This window comes from Stenella coeruleoalba (genome assembly GCF_951394435.1).
Source record: "Stenella coeruleoalba genome assembly, chromosome: 14".
In the NCBI taxonomy this organism is placed as follows: Eukaryota; Metazoa; Chordata; class Mammalia; order Artiodactyla; family Delphinidae; genus Stenella; species Stenella coeruleoalba.
In genome coordinates, this window is record NC_137160.1 from 13,055,226 (window position 1) to 13,081,778 (window position 26,553).

General features: G+C 37.5%; 1 protein-coding gene across 1 annotated transcript in view; it reads right to left on the reverse strand.

The window, feature by feature from the left end:
- PHLPP1 (PH domain and leucine rich repeat protein phosphatase 1) overlaps positions 1 to 26,553 on the reverse strand; it is a 213,197-nt gene that overhangs the window by 21,917 nt on the left and 164,727 nt on the right. The window contains exons 9-12 of the mRNA XM_079943241.1: positions 24,522 to 24,617; positions 20,181 to 20,336; positions 10,195 to 10,395; positions 7,507 to 7,669 (exon numbers count right to left, since the gene is read on the reverse strand). Of these exons, the coding sequence (XP_079799367.1) occupies positions 7,507 to 7,669; positions 10,195 to 10,395; positions 20,181 to 20,336; positions 24,522 to 24,617 (616 nt within the window). The remainder of the gene's footprint in view (positions 1 to 7,506; positions 7,670 to 10,194; positions 10,396 to 20,180; positions 20,337 to 24,521; positions 24,618 to 26,553) is intronic.

Sequence of the window (26,553 nt, forward strand, 5' to 3'; positions counted from 1 at the left end):
GTCCTCAGCACGTCAACTAAAGCCTTCACCCCACCTTTCGCCACCTGCTTCCTCACACTCTATATTCAGCTGCGTCAAAGTTAACTCTTGCATGTGTCATGTTCTCATTTGTCTGTGCCTTTGCACTTGCTATTCTCTGTGAATGGAACTCTTCAAGCTATCCTTGCCTTCTACCTGGAAATCTGCCTTATTCTTTCAAGACTCAATGCCACTACAATGTCACTCAATTCCACTACAGCCCCCGTTTCAATTAGATGTCCCTTGTTATAAGTATCTGCTTATTTCTTTCTTTCACTAGACCATGAGCTCCTAGAGAGAAGGGACTGCCTCTTCTCCTCCTATATCCGAAGTGCAGTGCATTGCAAAGAATAGAGGCTCGGTAGATGCCTTCACCGAAAGGAGGAACAAATAAACAATCGATTGCCTGGCACTTGGTAAACTATTATTTGTTGAATGAATAAATGAATGGATCTTATAAGAAGGTTCCTCAGTAATTAAATCTCTTAGGATGGGAACTGAGATACACATGTTTAGGTTAAATTCAGTCTAGAATAAGTAGCACTGCAAAGCAATTGATACGTTTTAAAATGCTTTTGTTTCTGCATGAGAAGGAAACTCTTTAAGGGCAGATAAGCAGAGAAACACCTTTATATAGTTCTGCACATTGAAGGAGGTTTATTCCTAAAAATTACAGGACACGGGTACTTGGTGCCAATCTACAGGTGTCAACGCAGATAGTGACTGCTTTACTTACAAGTACTATTTGCTATTCTTTTAATAGTCCTCAACAAACACTTGTTCACTGAATAATTGTAACGGCGACCACTAAGAAAATAGAAAATTTGGAAGTGAGACCTGAGAAAAAAATTTAGCACCCACATATTCTATGTTGTTTAATGTATGTATTTATATTTAATGCACTAAAATTTTCTTGGAAATACATTGTTAAATAGAATATTGAATCTAAAACGTTATCATCCCCTCTTTCAGGCCCATTCTAGGACACAGCTAACAAAAATCACTCTGCTATAATACAAAACTCTGGTAAGAATACTCAAAAAAGAATTATCCAACCCTCAGAAAAAGTGAGATAACTCATAATTGAGAAGGAACTCATGATTTAGAGGAAATGACTACTAATACAATTATATATGAGTATAGGAAAATAATCAGTATCTTAAAGAAAGGGAATACAATGTGATGTATAGTTCAAGTGTAATTATCACAAAAGTTGCAATATCTTAATTATGATGATTCCTCACAAAACATTACTAAAGAAATAAGCATATCAATGTTCACAGCAGTGTATTATTCATTATCTGCCAAATAATTGCCTGGGCTGCCCCGAATCAGCAACTTAACAGAACTAGTGAGCTCTGAGGTTCTGCAACCCCCTTGCTTCTTCCTTCCTCAGACCACAGCTAGTCCCCCACCTCAACTGTGCTGCCCAACAGCTCTGACAGCTCCAAATGGCGGGGCTCCCACTCACCTTCTGCACTCCCTAGTCCTCACAAGGTGAAAGCCGCTGATGTATAACATGTTCCCCCTCCGAACAGGTTCACTAATTTCCATTTTGAAGTCAAAAGAAGCAAATACATCCAAGTACTCAACCAAAATAACATTTATTTAGCATCTACTAAACGGCAGACAATAAGCCAGACATCAGGGACCTCGAGAGAGATGGCAGACACAGTCCCCAGCCCGAGGAACTCCCAGGCTAAAGGGGGAAATGAACACCACTACCTACCTCCAGCTGCTATGATCAACGATGTGTACAAGTGTGCGTGGCTGTGACAGTGAAGGGGCAGCTACTGAGACCACAGAGAGGGCTTTCCAGGAGAGGATTTTTGTGAAGAATCAAAATTAAAGATAAAGAGGCAGATGGGAACAGGAGGGCATCTAGCAAGCACTGACAGCACGTGTACCAGGCAAGAGACAGAGTGATGCACGGTATACCAGGACACGAAGCAAGAGTGGTTGGTGTGGCTGGAGATGGTCGGGCCCGAGAGCAGAAGATGAGGCTGGAGAGGCAGGTAGGGGCCAAACGGTGAACTACAGATTGTGTCTTACGCTGAAGTCATCTATACTACCTCCCTCTCTCAGAGTTCTACAGGAACCCGAACATTGTAGCTTTAGAGTAAAATACATGTACATACATGTGTAGTATTTCTCATTATGTAACTTTAAGTCAAATTCTCTTTTAACACTTAAACTACTACATATTCTTGATGTTGCAAAAGGCTAAGGCATCATCACTGTAGGATGTTCACACATCTAAGTAAACCTATTAACTAAGAGAGCCAGTCTGAACCTTTTGCTTTAAACACAGACCCTAAAGCCAAGGTTGAAGTTCGGTTTTTCTATGTAATAGTGTATTTGTCTATAATTATTCAGGAATGCATATTGTTTAAACCTCCCCACCTTTCAGGAAGTTGCAAAAGAAGAACTTTAATTTGTTCAGCCTCTTCCTTTTAAATTTATATACAGTATCTGTGATTTTTCTCAACTGGATTTTAGAAACCTTATTGGCAACTACTTGACAAAAATGACAATCAGGATAAAACTTTGTTTTAAACAAATCCTCGATCCATCAAATAGCATTCCATTCCTCCAAATAGCGAATTCCCTTAAGCACCAAAATAAATTATTTATAAAATCTGACTTTAAGAAAATGCATCCTATATAAACTAAGCAATTCCTTTACCTCATAAATTTCATTACCTCATAAAATTGGTTATGTGTGCCCTTGGGGAGACTCAGTGGTACATCACAAAGTTACAGGACACCTGGCCCATGCTTCTGGGGGCTTCAGTGTTACTCAAAGATTATGGAGAGGAAGAGCCTTTATTTTTACATTAAAACTAAAAGAAATGGTAAAAAGTAGAACACAAAATTAGCATGTAATTTTAGATCAAAAAGGAGACTTCAAAGAAATTTATAGATGATTCCAGGCTGTATTCCAGATTTGGGGGCATATGAGCTCACTTCTCTTTTTCCTTACTAATAAAAGATTTTGAAGAGCAGGATAGTGACCACTTCACAGCCAACTTCTTTGAGGACTCATGGTCACAAATGCTCCTTTCTCCAGGAGCATCTCTAAAGGGATACTTTTAATATGGGACCAGTTCTTTATCTGTATGTACACATAACCCACTTCGTAAGATGCATGCAGTATTTCATTGTAAAAGACATGGCTTTGTGTTTAAAAGGGCTGCTGAAATACTTTTTAAAACTAGAGTTAAAAAAACAAACAAATTAGTCTGAGTTAATAAATTATCCCAACTTTGAAAGACAGAGACTATGCAGTCCTAGCTTCCTGCTGGTGAGTCGCCAGTGAGGCAGGGAGAAAAGCGGCTTAAATGGCCATGTCCTGGTAGACACTGCTTCATTCCTTTTTCCTTAGCTCTTGTCCCAAACAGGAATGGATGCCAGATTCCCCAAATGATAGAAGAATTCCTAAATAACCATTACCCAGATTCCAGGACCATAATGACAATTGCTCCTGCTTCCTGGTTTTTGGATACTGCAGTTCCTAGATGACCTTTTAAGTCTAGTAGGTCAACTACTCTACCGAACTAGACATCTAACTGGCCCCTGATCTGTCTTTATTTCCATTATCCTACTTTCCAGAGAATTAATGCCTTTTCTTTCATCCATTCTGACCTAGCCGTTTCCCCATGTTCTTTGTGTCCTATGACTGAGCTGGTTCTCTCGCTCTCATCTCACTTTAGAAACAACAACATGGCTTGATTCCAAGGGAAATTCAACTTCCTGCAGCCATTGTTCTCAAGAGTGTGGCATATTAAAAATACTTCATACTCCATGAAGTGAAATAACAGTCCTGAAGACGAAGTCACTCAGCTTATCCAAGTGGTTTCTTACTGCACAGCACAAACATGAAAATAACCTTCTGAAGAGAATTTAAAACATTTTAAAAGATGCTGTTCACCCAGTAATCAGAATCAGGACACCGCAGGGAAATGGAAAATTTGACAAAAGCTGCTGATATACAGTGTTTAAATTTCAAACTTCATTCATTGTATGTGTCACACATTTCTTTCATCTGCTTAAACCACACTTCAGAAAAGGTAGGACCATGTCCCTAATTGGAAGTAACTCAACTAAAAGCTTTGGTGTTGTTGCAGAACTCCTACATGATCAACGTGACTGCGATGTGGTTTGGCGAAGGGCCCCTGAGGAAGAGAAGCCGAGTGCCACACCCGCGGCCACCTCTGCTTTTCAGGTCCATCAGCGCTAGCAGCCTACGTGAGGACCTCGGCCTGGGACCAGCCAAGCCAAGTCTGGCTTCTGTGGTGATTGAGAGCTGACCCGTATCCAGAGGGAGGTCTGTCTATTTTAGAATCAGAACAGAACATGACCTGCTCCAGGAACACAGGACTGGTGGTGGGGTTTGGAAGACTAATTTGAAAGTGCTAAACAAAGGTGAAGACAATAATATCAATACTAAGGAACAAAACGACTATGACTCTGGGTGCACTTGAGCTCATCGAAAAACTAAAAAATATATTTTTTTCCTACGAATTTATATGACCTTCCTGCCCAAGTACAGAATTTGATGCCTGATGATCACTTTAACAGATCTCACCAAATGCACCAAAATGAGAAAAGGCCAGACCTAAATTTTATCCAAGCATAGGGGATGCATATAGTCTCTGTTCTAGGGGTACATGAATAATGGCCTGATTTTACAAGTTTAAAAAACTACATTTAAAAAAATAATAAATAAAGTAAAATAAAAAACTATATTTTAGCATATATATTTTAGTAATAAAACTTGTTTACCCTTTAAATGATAATTGGTTTTAAAGCTTTGGTAACAAAGCAGTGAACAAGCACTTTTCTTTAATGTCTGAAAAGATGAGACTGCTCACAGAGAACTAGCTAAATATACCAGGATCTTATCCCTCTTTAAATTATCTGTTAATGTTTATAATTGCAATGATCTTCATACCTTTTATGAAATACTTTACAATTATTGTACTTTATTTTCAAGAAGCAATAAGAATACAATCTAGGATTATTAACTCAATGATAATATTTTAATAGCGGCTGGAGTATTTCAACTTAGGAAAAAAATGATTTCTTTTCCATTAGAAACATGCTTTAGGGCTCAGTTTGCAGTCAAGACTCTCAAAGGTATTTTATCATCTGTTTACAGCAAATATTTTTTACCAGGAATTTTCTTTTGGATGGTTTATTTATTTATTTTTGGCCACACTGCACGGCATGTGGAATCTTAGTTCCCCAACCAGGGATCGAACCCACGCCCCCCGCATTGCAAGCACGAAGTCTCAACCACTGGACCGCCAGGGAAGTCCCTTGGATGGTTTAAATCTGCATAAATACTTATACAGCAACTTAAAATATTCTCATATGAAATAACACTAAAATATCATTTCGGAGTTCTCAAACAATATAACTACTACTTTTTCAATACCACTGTCTGTCCAGGGCTGCAAAGTTTGTACTTTGTACATAAAGGAGACTTGATACTGCTCACCGCACCCGCCTCCCCGCCACAAATAAAACCCCAGCAACAAAATATCTCTTGGTAATGGAAGAGCTGGGTCAGAAACACTGGACATTTTTAACATAAGGAAAATGCTAAGCTACAATATCTGGGGTTAAAAATCAAAGAACAAAAGAAGAAAAACTGTTAAAAAAAAAAAAAAAGTAATACCAAAAGTAAAATTTGAAAAGGAGCTGTAAAGCAGGGTTACAGGGGAAGGAATTAAATGCAAACACGAGGGCACCAAGTTTAGAATCCAGGAATCCAAGCAAGGGTCTAAGAGAAGATTTGCTTTCATAGAGCAACATTCGTATTTTGCAAAATTTAGTCAAAACTTGAAAAGTTTAAACATCTATCTGTATCTGTATTTTAAACCAGATACTTAAAAAAAAAAATCTACGATTAAGAGTTATATAACATTAAAAGACAGGTGCAGAAAGTAAGACCAGCAAACAGGAGGTTAATCTTGAGACCTCGGTGCACAGAGACCTGTTTAATGAGGCCCCGTGACAGACACCACACCCCCCACGGAGTAACAGGCAGTGGAGCAGCCCCTGGAAAGCTTAGCTGTCAACACTGCTCCTGCGATGGAAGCAAAGAAGCATTTGCTTAAGTGACAGATTTCTTGGATTTTGTGGATCATCAGCCAGAACAGTTGCTCCATATAATCAACATCAGAGTTGAACCCCATCGAGGTCTTGTAACTAATTATAGTTAACATTTACCGAGCTCTTACCAGGTGCCACTTCTATTTCAAATGCTTTACATGTATTATTTCATCTCATCCTCACAGCAATACTGTAAAGGAAGCACTGTTCTTTCCCTCATTTTACATAGGAGGAAACGGAGCAATTAAGCAGCTTTTAGTTGGGATCCACCTCTAGATCTGTCTTCCTTCAGAGCCCCACCTCTTACCTACTGTAAAAGGTATATAAAGTAAAAATAAAACATTTCTGCTAGTTAACAGTAAGTATTCTAAAATGACACGGTCATGTATGAGGTGACGGTGCGCTCACAGTGAAATATTTCATGGCTTAAGCACACACACACACGCACACGCTTATCAAATGGCTTGTATACACCTCAACCACGTAAATGTACAAAACTCCTGTGGTGAAAAATTAGTCATGCTATTCAAAGTGTCTTCAAATAGGAGATTAGAATATGCTCCTAGTCTATAACCAGAATTACTTTTTATTAAGCACAAAACTAATCATCAGAAATGCTAAAATGCAAAATGAAAGAACTTCTTACTCTTTGCTCCAAAAAAAAAAGAAAGAATAAAAAGTTGTTAGATGGTTTTCATTCTAGTGAACTGGTTTCGTCCGATGAGACTGCCAGGAGCCAGGAACTGCAGAATGTCTCTGCCACCAACTTGCTGTCTTCAGTTTATAGAAACCACTTTCTTTTCAGCACCTCAGTTTCCTCACCTACCAAATGGGAATACTATCTGTTCTGTCAGGTTTCATTAAATTGAAGTGAATGCTTGGTAATGGTAACAGTAATGAGACTACATCTATATAGGGAATTATTACTAATTGGGTGCTGGGGTGGTGGATGCTATTTAATTAGGGGAGTTGGGGGGAGGGGTGTGCAGAGGTACTGTTAACTATCTCAAACTACTATCAAACCTGATTCAGTCTCTGAGTCTCATAACCACCCTGGAAATAAGTAGGACAAGTATTGTTAGACAGATGGGAAAGAGTTAGGTGGCTATGTGGCTAGTTAGGGACAGAGCCCAGAAGACAATTTTCCCCACTCCCAGTCCAGTGTTTTTTGATCACTGTTTTTTTTTTTTCCCCTCTGCCGACTCAGAGGTGTAGCCCAGTGCTGAGGAAGGACGGAGCAAGGACAACAGAGAAATCTTCATTCTGAGGAAATCTAACAAGGGTGCGAACATCCTGAACCGATGAACTAGAGAAAACAAGTCTCTTTGTGGACCTGAAGCTTGGAGTTTATGGAATCGACCCACGTACCTTGATTTCTGGGAGCTGCATAACTTCAGGAAAGACCTCGATGCAGTTGGAGTGAGCGATCACCGTGTGCATGCGCCTGCAATTCATGATCGTTGTCGGGACGGCCTTCAGTTTATTCCCACTGATGTCAATTTCTTCAAGTTCTTCCAGCTTTGCCATTTTACTGAAAGAGAGAAAATCCAAGGGTGGGCAGGTCACAAAGTAATTATAAGGAAATTTAGAAAGAAAATAATAGATAATGAGAACCAAAAGGTAATTTACTATGACTCTGAAGATTCTTTAAAGATTCACTTGCACTAGTCATTTTAACAGACAAGTTTTTCACTACTGTTTTTGAGTATCAAAGTATTTTGATACCTCCTTTCTTGTTACAAAACAAAAACTCTTAACTTCAGCTCTTTGAATTGGCAACAAGAAGAAAAATGGACATCCTTTTCCTATGAAAACTCTGTGTGTGAATTGAGTTATCCTGACAACAATCACTTTACTATGTAGCTTAGTCTGAACTCCAGTGAAAATCCTACCCAAATGGGTCAAAAGCTGGCATTAATCTAATCTATGTGCTTTAAAAGTGTGAGAGTATTATTTCTTCGTATTGGCACTGAAACCTCAAGGGAATATATAGAGTAGAAAAGGGTATGGTTTATATGAAGATATGCTTTCTCCTGAAACCCCACTCCCCAAATTCCTTGGACATCCCTTGTGATAACAAGGTGGTCGTGAGAAGCAGGATGCCGGAAGGTGATCTGGATCATCTCTCGACCTCTGGCAATGCCCAAATTCAATCTGGACCCAAAAGAAATTTCTCTCAACTCCTGCTAAACACCTACAAAGAAAGAATCTTTCTCATCTTACCTTAATAACAAGTCCTAATGTAATTTAACACTTTTGTTTAAGAATGTCTTGTATTGTTCAATCTTAACCTATAATGTAGAATTACTATTTAATTACATTAATCAATAATTACAGTAACTCAATAAAGAAAAACTCCAGAATTAGGGTTTCTTATATTTTCTGTAAAGCTGGAGGGAAAAAACCCTCTGCCTCTACAAACCTATAATGCATCTATCACTCCTCTGGCCCTTTTCCCACCACTTGTGAAGGTGGAATCTAACAAGTGCAGGATTCCCAGTGAGTGCAACTCAAACTTACAATCTAAATCATTTAGTTTAGAGTTATTGGTATCTCCTCTCCTTGCTGTGGTTTCATTTGTCACAATAAACCTTTTAAAAAATTTAGCAAGAAACACTTTATTGCTTTTCTTTCTGTTTTCTCTCAAAAATAAAGGTTACCTTATTTGCTTACTTGAAAATAAATATATGCCGAAGATACAAGAACTAAGTTTTTATCTTATGAAATCAGATCTTTTAATATCATAAACATTCAACATGGTATTAGGATATGCTACAAACAACACTGTATGCACAGACTGTGAAGTAATCCATCTGTGATAGCCTGCATTTGTAAGATTATCACTTGAATATGTTGTCATCATATTGTGAGAAGAAATGTGGAGAAACCAATGAGTAACAGGCACGAAAAAAGATTGAGAGTATAGACATCAGGTCCAAGAAAGAAAATATATCAAAGAAGTTTCTATCCCTCAGCATAGAAAGGAGGTGGTCAAAAAAAATTCTCTGTAGTTAGGGTGATTACTACTGGCATGGGTCAGTGGGGGATACCCTCAGAATTTGAGCTGATGATCATTTCTCCTGCTGGCCTTAGTCATTCACCATCAAATGAGGACCATGAGCCCTTTCAGAGATATTATTGTTATGTGACGACTATGTTTTCTTCCAAAAATAACATCTCATTCCACAGTAAAAGAAAAGTACATTAAAAGAAAAAAAAAAGAAAGAAAGAAAAGCTTAATCAGTAACATCAAATGAGGGGGAAAAAGTAAAGAAATAAATGTATACTACAAAAATAGAGTAATACTTGAAGTCAATGCATATTTGGGCCTCCCTCCTTTAGTAAGGGTTTCAACAGACTGGTATCCTTGATGCTAGCAGAGGGAGGCTGTCCCCGTATTTTGCTTTGGCCCAGTGCTAAGTCGCAGTTAGCAGCAGAATACCAGAGGGGTTAGTGTTTGCTTCTTTGATGTCTGGGTGTGAGTTCTAAGACCTAACTTGTTAAAGCTTCACTCAAGGCAAGATACAATGCCACTGCTCCCCAAAATTAGAAATCAAAATTAAAATAGACTTAAAAGTAGAATTTTCTAAGAGCCATAAATTATTTGTAATGTCACAGTTTCTAAGAATGCACAGGCCACCATTGCTTTCTATACCATAAGCATAAATACAAAAGCTATTAGCTAATTAGAACCTTCAGGTTCCTAGTTTATGTTCTAATTCTCACACATCATACTAGGTTAATCATTTTTTTTTTAATTTGACTGGTTAAAAGGAAGCAAAAGAAAAAATATACCTGCTAGATGACATGCCTTATTTCAAAATCATAAGAACATTCTAGCAATTGGGTCCTTGGATACATTCATATTAGAAAAATGAACACACCTCTCTTTAGGGGAATGCTGACAATGGCTTATATAAAAGACACTGTGAATAAGAATCAGGAGGAACAAGCTTTACATTATCTGGGAAATAAACATGTTAGTTTTTGCCTTTCCATCTATGAATCCATTTTCAGAAATGCAATGAAGGATGTCACTCTGTAATCTTCTTTTACCTTGCTGGAAAACTCTGAAGTCGGTTATAGGCCATGTGAAGAATCTTCAGATGGGGGTGCCCTGTTAACAAGGGTACACATTTATCTGTGAGGTTGTTATTCGTCAAATACAACTCCTGTAAGACGCTGTTTGTCTCTTCAGAAAGTGTGGCTGGAGGAAGGGTTTCCAGTTTGTTTGCAGATGCATTCAGGAATCTCAGGCTACAATGACAAAAATGCAACAGAATCCCACTGATAAGCCACAGGTCTAGTCCAGAATCTTCAACAAACCTAGAATTTTTCTGATTGATAACTGGCATATTAGAAACTGGGTTTAGAAACATGAATCTAAAGGTAGGTCTTGGCATGGAAGCAACCTAAATGTCCATCGACAGAGCAATGGATAAAGAAGATGTGGTACATATGTATACAATGGAATATTACCTAGCCATAAAAAAGAATCAAATAATGCCATTTGCAGGAACATGGATGGACCTAGAGATTGTCATACTGAGTGAAGTAAGTCAGACAGAGAAAGAGAAATATCGTATGATATCACTTATATGCGGAATCTAAAAAGAAATGATACAAATGAACGTATTTACAAAATAGAAACGGACTCACAGACTTAGAGAATGAACTTATGGTTACCGGGAGGAAGGGTGGAGGGAAGGGATAGTCAGGGAGTTTGGGATTGACATGTACACACTGCTGTATTTAAAAAGGATAACCAACAAGGACCTACTATATAGCACAGGGAACTCTGCTCAATGTTATGTGGCAGCCTGGATGGGAGAGGAGTCTGGGGGAGAACAGATACATCTATATGTAGGGCTGAGTGGCTTTGTGCACCTGAAACTATCACAACGTTCTTAATTGGCTATACTCCAATATAAAATAAAAAGTTTAAAACAAAAAAAAGATAGGTCTTGGCTTTGGCAGGCATACAGATATGTGACTCCACTGTCCATAATGAACACAGTAGCTATCTGTATGTGTTAACTACAAAGAGAAATCAATTTTTATGGAAGCACAAAGGTGAGAGAAAGTGATTAATTTTATAGCTGGTGGGGAGTCGAAGGGATAGTGATAAGATAAAATTAATATTCTGTCTTAAGAAAGAGAAAAACAATTGCCTATTTTAAAATAAAAGAGCTCTTATAGTAATAAAATAATTAGACATTAGATCACAATACAACTAAATCACATAGTGACTAAGTCCTTTTCAGTATGATGCCCAAACCATATTTTACTGACATATATTCACAACTGCAAGGGATAATTTACTCCGTAGTAAAATAATGTAATACTATGTAGTAGTGAAAATGAAGAACAACTACATGTATCAATAGGATGAATCTCACAGATATAATATTGAGTTAAAGAAGCCAGATACCAGAGGATACACTGCATGATTCCCTAATTATAGAGTTCAGAATCAGGCAAAACTTATCTGTGGTATTAGAAGTCAGGGAAGGGAAGCAGTGTCTAGGAGACAGCTTCTAATTTTTCCAATATGATAACATTCTGGTTCTTGATCTGAGTGCTGGTCACATGAGTGTGTTCACTTTGAGAAAATTTATCAAGTGCTACAGTTACGATATGGCCCCTTTTCTGTATCTATATTATACTTCAATAAAATTTACATTAAAACAAGATGTATATGCTACCAGTTATCCAAATGATAGAGTGAACAATAGCTAAACTATGAAGAATGTTTTTACACCTGAGATAACTAAAACTGTCAAAAACTGTGTAATTCCTTCCATAGTTATTGTGAAACACAGATAAATGCAAAATGCAAAGCTGGGGAACTGAAACAGAATCCCTGCTGCGATCAGGTTCCAAATCACTGGAAAGGGAGAGAGGGACAGAGCAGGAACTGTGCACGGCTCAGCAGACAACCCTGCTGCTTCACAGTGGATCTCCACCACGTGTGTCCCACAGTGAAGCTGCAGTGACCCGAGCGTGGAGAGCATCCAGCCCACAGGACTCACCTGCCATGGTTGCCAAGGTCAAAGCTGACTTGTCCCCCACCCCTTACCTAGAACTACCCTGTTAATGAACTGCCTTTCTCGTTTCAAAACCACCCAGGTTTGAAATGTTCAGCATTCAATTCAGGACTATTTTACCATATGTTAGTAAAAAAGAATAAAATCTTCCTTAAAAAGGAAGACTCTGGAATACCAGGTACAGTTATTTTTAATCTTGGATAAAAAGAAAGCTTTGTATTCGGGCGTCACCACCAAAACTGTCATCCCAAGCCCTCAGTCCACTAACTTAATACTCTCCAATCTTGCGACCTCCACACACTTACACACACACGGCCCAACTCCACTACTTATCTAAGGAAAAGCAGCTTCCCCAAAATAGAACATTTTCCATTAAAGAAACATGTATTCCGTTGACATTAAAAAAAAAAAGGAAGTTAGAAAAGGCTGTACAAAAAAAAAAAGAAAAGAAAAAGTCTGTACAGACCATAAATAGTCACGGGAAATTATAGTCGTGTGTGCTACAGAGAAGAAAATAAAGGTCATTCATGCAGTTTCTGAAATGGTTTTGACATAGGACAGAAACCCCTTCCAGCACCATAGTTCTTTAAAGTACTTTTACCAGTCTCATTTGTATCACCTGACTTAAATACCCTGTTAAGATTTCTTCAGTATAGAATTAGAAAAAATTAAAATGCATTGCCCTAAAACATCTTGCAATGGGGTTGGCTGGGAAACTCTGACAATCTCATTAAAATACAATTCTCTAGGAAATATGTAGTTATAGATACATGAAAAGAAAAGAAAGAAATTAACTCATGAATATTTGCATATTTTTAGGCCAGAAAAAGAGGGAAAGTTGCTTTGAAAGGAAAAAAGATTGACTAGTGAATGCTCACCTAGAAAACTGCAAAAGGGACTTTAAAAACGCCTTACAACATCTGATGAAGGGAAGAGAGGGATTTCCAAAAAGACTTGTCCCCTCATCTTGTTGAAATTTGCCTGTATTGAAGTTTATACTCTTTATGGGAAACGGGGGGGAGGGGGGGGAATCCTGCACCCTCCACTCCAGGAAATGAAACTAAGTTGAAACTACATGGGCTGGTTCCAAAGGATTTAGTTTGAATTGAATAAAGCCTGACTGAATCATCGTGTTAGTTAACGGTCAAAGAGCAAACAATTGGGCTAAAAACATTTTTGATTATAATAGTCTCCGGGAAATTAAATTCAATACCAATCCTTTTAAAAATAAAATACCTGTCCCACAACCTCACGTTTCAGCAGGAGGCAAATTAAGTTGGTTTAATCGTCTGGGTGTTGTATTTCCATCAGAATGAGCAACTACTTTAATTTTGCAAAATTTCTCCAGTATGGGTAACGGTTTTACTTAATAAATATGGTGTATAACCCCACCCCCTGCTTTCAAAGCCTCCCCAAAACTAAATTCCTAAAGCACTGAGTTTGGTCTCAACTCAGTATGATATGAGAGAACTTCCTCAAGCTTTTCCCTTATAGGTTTTTGTAATAACTCTATAAAAGACTTGTTTAATGTGCCATGAGAGTTTCATCATAGAACCCTCTTCACTATGCAACCCTCTTACAATCATTAGAGAAAAGCAGTAACATATCACTTTTTCTCATTTGTAAAGTGCTCTCTAGAGACCACAGCTCTTTCCTATTTCCTGTTTCACTTGATTCTCCCAACATCCCAGAGATGCCCCCCTTATATTTCACAGAAGACAAACTGAAGCTGAGAAAAGTCAAATTACCTGGCTGTTGTTAAATAGTGATTAGTGTCAGAGCCAGAAATAAACCCAGATCTCACCAATCTTAGAGTCCACTATTTCCTACAAAATTCAACTGATAAAAACAGTAATAATAAAACTTTCCTGAGGACATTTTCATAGGCCTTCTCCAAAAAAGCTGGAGGCCAAGCAGGGCACCTGCTGGGTAGTGTGAAGACCACATGTGCACAGCGCTTCAAACTCCATTCCTAAAATAACTTAATAAATAGCACAGTACTCAAAAACTTTTCTTAGCAGGAAGTGCAAACCTTGTAGAGAAAAGACTCACATACAACTCCTGCCCTGAAGCATTTGGAAAGTTGCCCATGACAGCAGTGAGACAAATCCACTCCTTGCTTCTTGAGCAATTACTCTCTTCTTCCCTGGCACATTCTGTTCCGTCTGTTCTAGCTCATCTAGGTTTTTTTGTTTTGTTTTTGTTTTTCAGTAATTCCCAGCACACCCTTAACTTTTACAGCCAAATTCTGTCCTGAAACAAAGCACAGGATTTGGTACCACAACAGGTCTACCTATTTGCAGGCATACCAGGCATTCTGCATTCAAATGATTTTTCTGCACATCAGTACTGGGACTTGTAAGTCTATTGAAAATGCAAAAGGTTAAGACCCTAAGCACAGCAAAATTCTTTGACTTTTATACAACTCCCTGATTTCTGGCCCCCAAAATCTTCCAGAGGTGCCAAACAAAATGCTCTAAATTCCTTATCATTTGCCCATACAACACAATGCTTTTGACAATTTCATCTACTGATATCTTCAGAAGACTGATAGCTCTTAAAGCAGGGGCTTTCAAACTTTTCATTAATGGCAACCAAGAGTACAAAATACATTTTACATGACCACCCAGTACAGATGCGACATATACATGTGTAAATGAAACAAAAGTTTCTTGAAACAATACTTAACCTTACTCTATCTTACACTGATATTTTCTATGCCATTTTTTTAAGTGCTGGTAGAAACCCACTAAATTACTACACCTCACTTATCAGTTTGAAAAAAGGACGCCTATTATTCATTGTCTAGCAACATCACATAACAGTGAGGATTGCATGTGAAGAGAAAGTACATACGTATAGCCTAACAGAACTCACACACTATTATTTTGAAAGATCTGAAAATCTGCCTGGCTTGGGCAGTAAAGATAAGCCTACAGAGCAAAGGAACAAAGGTTACACAGATGTATGAACCGTTGAACAAGAACTCGAAAAGAATTAATTTTAAAAATTAAGTATAATTAATTAAGAATTAGTTAACATTGATGTAACACTATAAATTAATCTAGAGATATCCTAATTTCATCAATTATACCACTGATGTTCTCTATCTGGTCCAGAATCCAATTTAGGATCGCACATTCCATTTCCCTATCATGCCTCATTTGTCTCCTCTAATCAGTCTTAATTTAGATTTGTTTGATGTTTTATCATCATTAGAATTTAGAATAATGTGATGCATTTCTGGCAAAAACACATAGAAGTGATATTGTGCCTTTGTTCCTGAAGGTATGTGATTCTCAACTTCAACTCCCAGATATTCTTATTAAGTAGGTCAGCGTAAGTCTTCAAAAATCTATAGAATTAAGAATTCTGATGATTGGCCAAGTTGAGTCAGTAGAACTGAGATAAGGGCCAGAAAGCTGCATGTTTAGTAAGTAATCTAGGGGATTCTGAACACACTCTGAGAAACACTATTTTATTTCACTACGGCTCTCAAAACATCAGAACTTCCCAAGATAGCTCTCTTCCCTCAGGAAAAATAGTGTAGGCATAACTTAGCTCTTCAAAATGCCAGAAATATCTATCTTTGCCAAAAGCCACCAGTTGTCATGGTTAATCGATCACGCTCTCCCAAATTCTCTATTCCCTTTTAGTCCCCTTGATATTTACACATATTCTGTCTGAGTCACTAAAACTTATGGTCTGTAATGTGACTAATACTCTGGGGATATTTTAATAATTACCATGTACTTCATTTGTACATACACTCTCCCCATTCCCATCCCCTGAAAATACCTTGTTCTGTTCCAACCAAGGATAAAAACAGACCCTAATCCCCACCCACAATAGGAATCTATAACTCTCCTCTAAAGGGCCCATTGTGACTGACCGCATCAGGAACAGCTCTCTGGCCATGATGTGAGAGTGCATATGTGAAATGGACAGGGAACCAGCCACTGCCGAGATTTCAGAAAGGACAGAAGGATGGCAGCACCTCATCCCTCCAACCTGGTGACCCACGGGGAATATCTACTCCCACTCTTGCCCATCTGTTGATGAAAACCGATTATCTGAAACTCTTTTGGGGGTTTCCATCAAGAAAATTCTCAACTCTAAGCAAAAAGGGATAAAATGAGAGATCTAGGCCGGTAAGATCCAGATTAGAATACTTGCCAGTTCCCCTCACAGAACCAAGTCCTGCCCTGACCACAAGATACAAAATCACAGTCAACATCTCAGCAAATATGGTCTAACATATTTTACATCTGTCTATAGTTTTTGAGCTGCCAGTCAAAAGAAACAAAACTCAAAGAAGAATATGGAGCGTAAACTCCAATTGTATTAAATTGTTGATTCAGGTCATAAGAATTTTAATAAAATCGGTCTGAAGTTTTCAGAGGAAGATAAAAATATCACTAAAAGTCATCTAATTTAAAGTAGATTCCCCTCTCTTATCTGGTTACCTGCTACCAGGTAAAGCAGATTAAAATATACCATTTTAAAGCTGTAATATCTCAGAGACAATATTATATAATCAAAACCATGACACTGTGTTTTAGCAGAAAGATTCAGAGCTAAAGAAATCTCCTTAGAAAGAGAGTTTAAGTTCAGCCTTTTGCTGTGTCCAATAAAACATGTTTTTCTGACAGTTCTCATGAAGCTTCCAAGCACAAGTTCTACTGAGAGAACAAACAAAACCATTTTTAACTTATGAAGACTTGTATTCAGGCCTTTTCCTCAGTTATATAACCAAACACAGAACTGGTAACAATAATTTATTACCACACAAAAAAAAAAAGGAAAAAGAAAAAGTGAGCATCTATATATTTTTTAAGATTTGTATTATGGAGCAAACGGAATGGAAGGAGAATTGAAGCAGTTTCATTACTGCCTGGGGCTATCTGCCAAACACACAGCCCTGTATTATACAACAAAGTGCTGTTCTTCATATCAGGAGCCTAAATTAAAAGCAATCCTATCATTTTCCTTCTCCTTTACCCTCTCAACCCCACCTTTTATTACAGTTTATTGTGCAGTTATTTTAAGCTCAGCATTAGGTTGTAAGCTCCTTGAGGGTAAAACCGATGTTAGTCATTTTTCAATTCCCTGCAGTACCCAGCACAGTGACTTAAACTTACAAGGTCAGTAAGACATTGGCCATCCTGAACCGTGTAAATGAAAACAAATCACAACTGAAACCACCTGCAAAGAGCTTGTGAAGATTCTTTCCTAAAAAACCCTCTTTTAATACTAAAAAGCCCTCTTTTAATATTTTAAGCTTCATGTTTTCTAGGTTGACCTGCTCCCACAATAGTCAGTAGTAGTTTATTCCTTCCCCTCAAGCTAATCAAACCAAATATAGCTCTACATTTTCCTGAATGTAAATTATGCCTCGATTAAAAAAACTTTTTTTTAATTTAGAAAGAGAAAACCTCAGTTATTTAGGTTTTGGAAAGGGTATAAATAGAAAAAGTATTATCCCTTTAAGAAGCAGTAAATAGTTTGGTAAAGCATAGGGAATAGAGTCAATATTTTTATCATAACTCTGTATGATGTGTAATCTATAGAAATATCAAATCACTATGTTGTCTACCTTAAATTAATATAATATTGTAAAAGTCGACTACATTTCAATTTTTAAAAGTTCTATCTTTCTTGTCTTCCAACAAGTGAAATAATACAAGAATGTTGTTCAAAAAAGATCTCATCGACTTTACCCCACCCTCTTTATAACCCTATCTGCCTGAGAGAACCAAACCTCTTAACCTTTCTGACTCAGAGTCATGACAATAAGGTCAGTTGCTACACGAGGCTGGAGATGAGGTTATTGCATTGCTTGGAAAACAAAGGCACTGGAATATGCCTTCTTGGAAAAGTTTCTTACTTCTGCCTCTTTTGGTCATTTGCTTTTCTCTCATAAAATAAAAGCAGGATGCTTGCTCTTTCTAATTCACTCAGCCCCTTACTCCAGCACTTTCCTGTGCTGGAAGGGCATCTGGCACGGCCTGCCCTCCTCCCAAGACCTACAGAGGCTGCCTACTTCCCCCGCACCAGCCCCTATTTTCCAAAATGCAGCTGGCTTTGGATAGGCCCATTTATTCAGACTAGGGTATTTCTGCCTAAATGCCTTTAGCTTACACTGTAGGCTCAGCTTATTCTGCTCTCCTTGATAGCAATGTTCCCTTTCAGTGGCTCAATTCAGGTCCTAAATTTTCCATACTGCATGACCAGAAATATTCTAGTTCATACAATCACCCCTTTTCCAACATACAGATTCCATTGGGACTGTACAGTATAGACAACAAGGGAAAACCTGCGCAGGGCCACAAAGTCAACAGTCCACGCAGCGGTTCTTGACCCTGGGAGTCAGCAGAATTGCCTGTGGAACAATCTAAGTTAAAGTTGCCCCTCGCAACTGCTCATCTGAACATGAACACACAGTCTCCTGGACCACACTGTGAGCGACCTCAGGCACACATGGTCAGATCTGGCTGGCACCAGGGAGACTCAATGACTGCTTAGGGACGCCTCTAGAGAACAAAAAACATATTCAAGTGCCCCTTTAAAATAAAATTCTCAGAAATGAATAAAGAATGATTATTATCTATTGGAGAGTTTCAGCACTATTTACCTACTCTACTAGCCATGACCTTATAAGACTCAGATTCAAAAATGGTTTTAACTCACTCAAAGACTCCTAAAACCCAAATCCATCTCCCTTTTGGTTTCTACCGATTCAGTGTAGATCCCCCAGGAGAACAAGTGGATTCTCATCATAAAACTGCACCCAAATTTTCCCTAGTTAGCCTTATGAAAGAAAACACAAGGCTACAACATGACATAGAATTCTCCGCAGGGGAAGAAACCAAATCCCATAGTATTCATAACAATAAGAAACAGGTCTAGAGCTACCCATAGGCTGTGCATTGTCCTTTGATATGAATGCAAAAGCAAGAACAATTCTTTAAATTATCTTGAAATATTGTTCTTTTTGTCAGGGGAATGACTTAGCACCAGTCAATTACAATGTAACAATCCCATTTCCCCACAATTCCATTATTTCTCAATAATTATACCAGTAGGAATTCATTGTAACTTACATTAAGTACAGAGAATAAATTTTTTTTTAAATGAGGAAAACAAAGGAAAAGGAAAGGAATGCTGGACATGTTCTCTATCTTGATCTGGGTGATGGCTATGGGGTATATATGTATGTAGAAGTTCACTGAGCAGTATGCTCAAGAGTTGTACACTTTTTGACTGTAAGTTACATCTTGATAAAAAGATTTTTTTGAAAAAGGAACAGGAGAGAAAGAAAAAAAATGCAAATCCAAGATCAAGGGTAGTATTTAAAATTCCTTAAATTTTTTACCTTTCATTAAACAAATATTTATTGAACATCTTAGAAAGGAACCCTCCTATACTGTTGATGGGAACAATTTCTTTAAATACTTAGTAAACAAGTCATTTAGAAAAATTCTCTTCGTTCAAAAAGAAAATAGTTTAAATGCAAGGGTAAACCTGTGGTAAAGATAAGACAATTGGTAAAAAAAAAAAAAAAAAAAAGTAAAACTCTAGGAAAATCTATCTCTGTCACCCAAAGTCATAAATATGTGAAAGCAAGAACAGAGAATCCTAAGGTAATTACACTAAGCCTAGAGCGGGCTGCACGAGTTTTGACCAGGCAGCAAACTTCCCACCCTTGTTTTTATAACGACACCTCCACAGCTCACGCTTACGCACAACTCAACCCACTTAAGGAATCAAAATTAAAGAAGCAGAGAAATTAAGAGACTCTCTAGGATATTCCTGTCTCTATTTCCTACAAAATGGTGACAGAAGTGGCTGGCAATACCATTTTCTTCATAAATCTAGGACAGATAGATAGTCACAAGGTCCACTTTAAATGGTCTGAGATCACCTAAGATAAGAATGCTAATTAGGGGGCATCTTACAAGTCGATGAACAACCAAAACAAACCAGCAGCTTTACCTGTCGGCCTTCATCAGAAGGTTGGGTGGCAGCTCCAGGAGCTGGTTGTGCTGCACATCCAAGACCTCCACTGAGGTTCTTTCTAGCCTTTCGGGAAGCCTTGTCAGCTGGTTGTGTCCCGCCAGTAGTTTCCGGAGACTACTATTACAAAATAAGCTGTGCAAACAAGGACAAAGACAGAAGGAAACTTACTGAGAGCTCATTTGGGATGAAGTTTTCAAAATGAACAGGAGTAGGAAAAGACTTAAAATCATCTAAGAAACCTAAATTCATTCAGAGCAAGTGCAAATTCACTGTAACGTAAGCTCAAAGTTGGAGCTGTTCATACTTCAATACTTTCCATACTTAAAAAAAAAAAGGGGGTGGGAAAAACTATGAAAAGGAATATTTAACAAAGCAGCTCTACTTAGTGAAAAAGAAAACGAGTTTCATAGAAGACACCAAAGGCAGCAGCCTAGTGTTGTTAGACTCACAAGGCAAACTGTGAAAGGCTGTAGGCTTCCCCAGGCAGGGATTACATCTGGTATCACCCTGGAACGCTGGGGGTTTTACCCACAATAGAATCTGAATAAACACAGTTGAGCAATTTTTACTTACAAGGTCAACATTCAGTAAGGATTCTTTTGTCCAGTTAAACTTTTACCAATGACAACTGAAAAAATGCTACATTTTCCTCAGTTGCATTTCACAATAATTATTTCTCTCTTTCCTCACTTCCCTAAATCTGTATATTTCTATTTTCTCTTTGGTTTAATCCTAGACCAAAGTAGGATTATATTCTCCCTCCTAAAGAGAATATAACTCACTCAATGCAGTATTTTCTTTTGAGCATCAAACAAGCTATTGGGAAGCTTGACTGAGTTTTTCTTCTATGGGTTATCAAAACTGCAACGAATGATGAATATGTGTTAATCTTATGTAAATCTGCTTTATGATCACTTAAGACCTCGTAGAGAATAAAGCAGGTCCTGGGCTAAACACAGAAATCTGGGGACTGTGGGAAAATCAGGTTATAATTTGCATCCGGTTCACATTGGAATGAGAACTCATTTACACTGCTGTCAAAGAATGAGGCTTCCTCACCCACCTCCTGTTTCCCACCATTCTGACCTCACTGACATCCAAAGTTCTTAAATCACTCTATATTACAGCTGTAACTTTATTCACTTTAAGTATCAAAACTAGATTCTTTGTTCACAAAGATGCTAGCAACCTGTCTCAACACTGTGACACCATGGGCCCCCATTAAAGATATACCTGACTTTGCAGGTTTAGATGTTAATGAGACAAGACAATCTGTCCAGGACTGTCATTCAGTCACAGCTATCACAGGGCCCAGTCTCTGTAACGCTCACTTCAACCTAATAATTCAGGATTTGGTCCACCCATTTTACTGTCTTGCTGGGCCTGGTATACAATTTAGAATTCTTAGAGAGTAGAATGGGATTATTTCTCTCTCTCTCACACACACACACTTCACCCTTACATAGACAGATAACTGAAAGACAGGTTACAAAATCTTTATCTTCATTTTTCCAGATAAGAAAGGAGATTTGATAACTGTAGGATGAGTATAAATGCTAGTGACTGGATTTGTTCAATCCTTTTGGATACTATGAATTAAAATAATTAAAATAGCTTCTTTTCCTTTCAGTACAGCTCCACTGCTAAACATGAATTTCTGTTTTCTCAGACCCTTCACACACATCACCTAGACAAACAAAGCTTGAATGTTAAACCAACTTCTAACGAATCACTGTCTTGGCCTGGATATTAGATCAATGATAGGGCCGATACAAAGTTTGCAACTAAACAACACCATAAATGAGAAAACATGTATTGTTTTTGTCCCATGTGTTAAAAACACAGACATACACAAAAACAAACACTGTTTAAATTTTTTGACAAGACAGCGTTTGGATTTGCTTTGAATAAGCATTTGTTTAGATCCCAAAAAAGTCAGTACCAATGCAGAGCAAATCAAAGATTAATTAACTCTGGGGAAAACTGGGTAAGATATCAGTTATCTTGTATTTATTTAATTGTTGGTTTATTTATATAATATCTTTGTTGTAGCGTACAGTGACACAGAGGCCTTAGACTCCAACATGCTATATGTGTTAAACTGGGGAGGTCAAAGTAGGGAAGGGAAAAACAGAAAGATAAAAGTACAAGATTTTTTTTTAACAAATTATTTTTCCTCATTAGTAGTAGTAGCCTGTTTCCTTTTTTGCTGTTTGTCTTCTAAAAGGGTCTCTCTCTCTCTCCCCCTCCTTCACACACACACACACACACAGACACACACACACACACATCTGTCCACGGGGCACATCACCAAAGTCCTTTTGATAATGGTGACGGGCTACACTGGGTCACCTAAATGCTCACTCAACATAAAACTCTAAAGCAAAAAGCATTTTCAAATGGACTGAATTTACAGGTATAACATATGGCTGAGAAACAAAGTAAAATCAACTGAGCTTTCCAGGGATTGAAAATGTAAATCGATTTCTTCCACAAGAGCTAGACTCCAACACAATGTTATCCAACAGAAATACCATGCAAGCCACATACATAATTTAAAACTTTTTAGTAGTCACATTTAAAGAAGTGAAAAGAAACAGGTAAATTAGTTTTTACAGTACACTTTTTATTTGACCCAATATATCCAAAATACTATTTTAACATGTAATTAATATACAATATTATTGACATATTTTGCATCCAGTGTATATTTTATACTTCAACACTTCTCAGTTAGGACTAGTCACGTTTTAAGTGCTCAAAAGCCCCTCAGCTAATGGCTACTGGCTGTCATAGTGGACAACTGAACTCTGACACATTTATTGGGCTTACTAAGCAGGTGTATTTCATGATCCTTGTCCTTTACAAGAGAACAGAGAAATACATACGATCATAAACCTTTAGAGATCGTATATCTAAGTTTACTCCAAAATAGTGATATATTTCTACAATTTTTCATTGATATATTTTACTATATATGGTTAAAAATAGGGCTTCCCTGGTGGCGCAGTGGTTGAGAGTCCGCCTGCCGATGCAGGGGACACGGGTTCGTGCCCCGGTCTGGGAAGATCCCACATGCCGCGGAGCGGCTGGTCCCATGAGCCATGGCCACTGAGGCTGCGCGTCCGGAGCCTGTGCTCCGCAACGGGAGAGGCCACAGCAGTGAGAGGCCCATGTACCGCAAAAATAAAAAAAAAAGATAAATAAATAAACAAACAAACAAACAAACGACTTACTCTGTTCAGTGACTGGCTGAGAATAGTGGAAATACCTAGACCTGAGTCGTGGCAACCACTAGGCACAAGTGGCTATTTAAATTTAAATTAATTAAAATTAAATAAAATTTAATATTCAGTTCCTTGGTCACACTGTCCACATTTCAACAGTCACATGTGGCTAGTGGACATGTGGCTAGTGGACACTGTAGAGAAGAGCACAGACACAGACTATTTCAATCATCACAGAAAGTTCTTCAGGACAGCAGTGGGATAGACTACTCTTCTGGTTATCAATTGCATGACTAGTCACTAACAGTCCAATAATATTTTATGCCACAATTAGCCAACTTGAAGATATTTGTCTCAATCTATGGATACCAGATATCATCATGTGGTTGCTTTACAATCTTGCCATTAAAGTGAATATTATGAAATAAAAATAATAACACGTTAAGAGAGAGAAGGAACGAGAAGTTCTTCGACCTACTCCAAATTTCACACAAGAAAAACACAATCTAGTCTGCTTTTTCTGATTTAATGATCTAATAATCTTTTTTTTTTAGGGTTACATTCAAATAAAACCAAAAATTATTTGTGGGTAAGGTAGACATGTAAGACAATGGACAGAAGGCAAAGATTCTGAAAGAATTAAGATTACAGAGGTGAACAAATCATACTGTTTGCTGAGTCTCTGAACATTTCTTTTGGCTTATTTGAAAACTTCCACCAAGCATCAACTGTCACGTGGCTTTGCGAAGTCTGGCTCAGAGTCAAAGCCTTGGTCTACCCATCACTGCATGATAGAAAATTGTGCCTCGAAGGTACCAAGAGAGGTAAAAATACTAAATAAGGTTTTATTATTAGTTTTTTGGCCACACGGTGTGGCATGTGGGATCTTAGTTCCCCAACCAGGATTGAGCTCATGGCCCCTGCACTGGGAGTGCAGACTCTTAACCACTGGACTGCCAGGGAAGTCCCTAAATAAGTTTTTGGAGCAAACTCTTTCAGGGGTTCATAATAACAAATTAAACACTGAATCTGCAATTTTTTCCATTGCTCATCTAACTGGAGATTCTCTAACTTAATCTGTAATACTCACCGTGCAGGAAGTTCACATATTTGATTATGGCCAATATCCAAAACTTCTAGCTTTCGGCTTTCACACACCCACTCAGGCACGTTTTCTAAACGGTTCCTAAATATAAGAATATACAATTCTTTTTGATTGGAATTTGGCTTAAAATATGGTTCAAAAGTCAAAATAATTATATAGCACAATAAAACTTCAAGTGAAATACCCAATTACAGTGAGTATAAATCAAAAGGATATGTGTATTCACTTTAATCTGAAGCAAGATGAGCTGTGATAAGGAATAAGAAATAAAGAAAGAGTAGCAAAGAACATAGTCACATCATCTGCATCATCTCTAAAGTCTAAAAAAAAGTCTGGTTCCCAGAATTACTATCCCAAAATGTCTATAAACCCATGTAAGCTTAGGGAGAAGATGTCTCATACTGGAAAACAAACAAACAAACACATATACACACACTTCCAGTTAAGGTAAATAGTCAAATGGTATAAAATAGTTTTATTTTCCAATTTGCATTTTTACCCTTAACATGAAAATTTTTCCTAACTCCAGAAGGTACCATGAGAGCAGTGCCATAGACAAATGGAAAGAAATGGCAGCAAAAGATACACTGACCCTTAAGTTCAGAATTAATTACTTGAAAACATTTACTTATATATTTTTTACTTATATAATTTACTTATATAATTTTTTACTTATATAACATTTACTTATATAATTACTTCTGGTAATTATAATTACCAGAAACAAACTAAACCAATGGTAACTTAAATTGTTAAATGAATTGACCACGTCTTAGATAAATCTACTGTATTTGAATGTCTCCTTAGTCACAGATGGATCCTTAGTCACAGTCATAGCTTTTTACCTTCTTTTTAAAATATGTGAAATGACTAGGCACAAAAATCTAACATGGTATGTATGTTATGACTACAATCCTTTAAAAACAGATGAACAAGTCTGTGAAAAGTATGATGCTTGGAACAAGGATTATATTAGAGTAAAAGTTTTTGCTATTATATCAACTTTTCAACTAAAATATAGAAAAGAAGGCATTATTTTCTGTTTAGTGTTTATATAGGTGCACACGGTTCTGGCTTTGAAGCTCTACAGACTGACACACTTAATTACTTTATGGCACAGTAGTTAATCCCTAAAACATCTCAGTAAGATAGGTGAGTGAAAGTACCCTTCAGTATAAGCAACCTCACCATATAGCAATAAAATTCCTCTTAAGTGATAAAATAACCTAGAACTTTGAACTTGAGGAACTCTAAGAACCTAGTAAACACTATAATGAGTAACAGCTCAGTTCCTTTAGAGAACATAAATACACAAGAGAGGGTGAAATACCTAGAGCTATGTGAGGGGAAGCAGAGGTTTTTCTATGAGAATGTCCTACAGTTTGGGAGGTGCATTAGGCAGAGCACGTTACAGTAAAGATGCTGGACATGCGAGTTAAAAACAAGATGAATAGCATTTAAGTGCAGAATTCAGGGACCAGCAATGACATAAGAGTCTCCAATTCAGTCTCACTTAGGGGTTTCAATGGGAACCATTTGCCAATTATATACCATAAATAAAAGAAAAATAGATTCACTCTATGGCCAATTCTCTGGAATAAATCTGTTCAAGATATTTATATGCACCCATGTATGCAAACCCCACTCCTGTACTCTTATTTAAATGCTGAAGATAATAATATTCAAGGCTGACAGAAAAAAAAAAAAGAACTTAGGTAGTGTCTGACTTAAAATTCATTAAACAAAACTGTCTGACATGAATTTAGTAGGAAATGTATGAAGCTCTACTCATAAAGGATTTTATAATTATAAATTTCTAATAAAACTAATTGTAATCATTCTCACATCCGCTAAATTCTGACACATTCTGACATAATTATGATTGAGAATATTATTAAAATATCTAGGTTTGTGCACTTTCATGACTAAAGGCAAATTCTGCACCTGACAAATCACATATCAGTTGTATCAGATTTTACACACTGACATGAGTTAACAGTTGTCACGCTGACAGGGC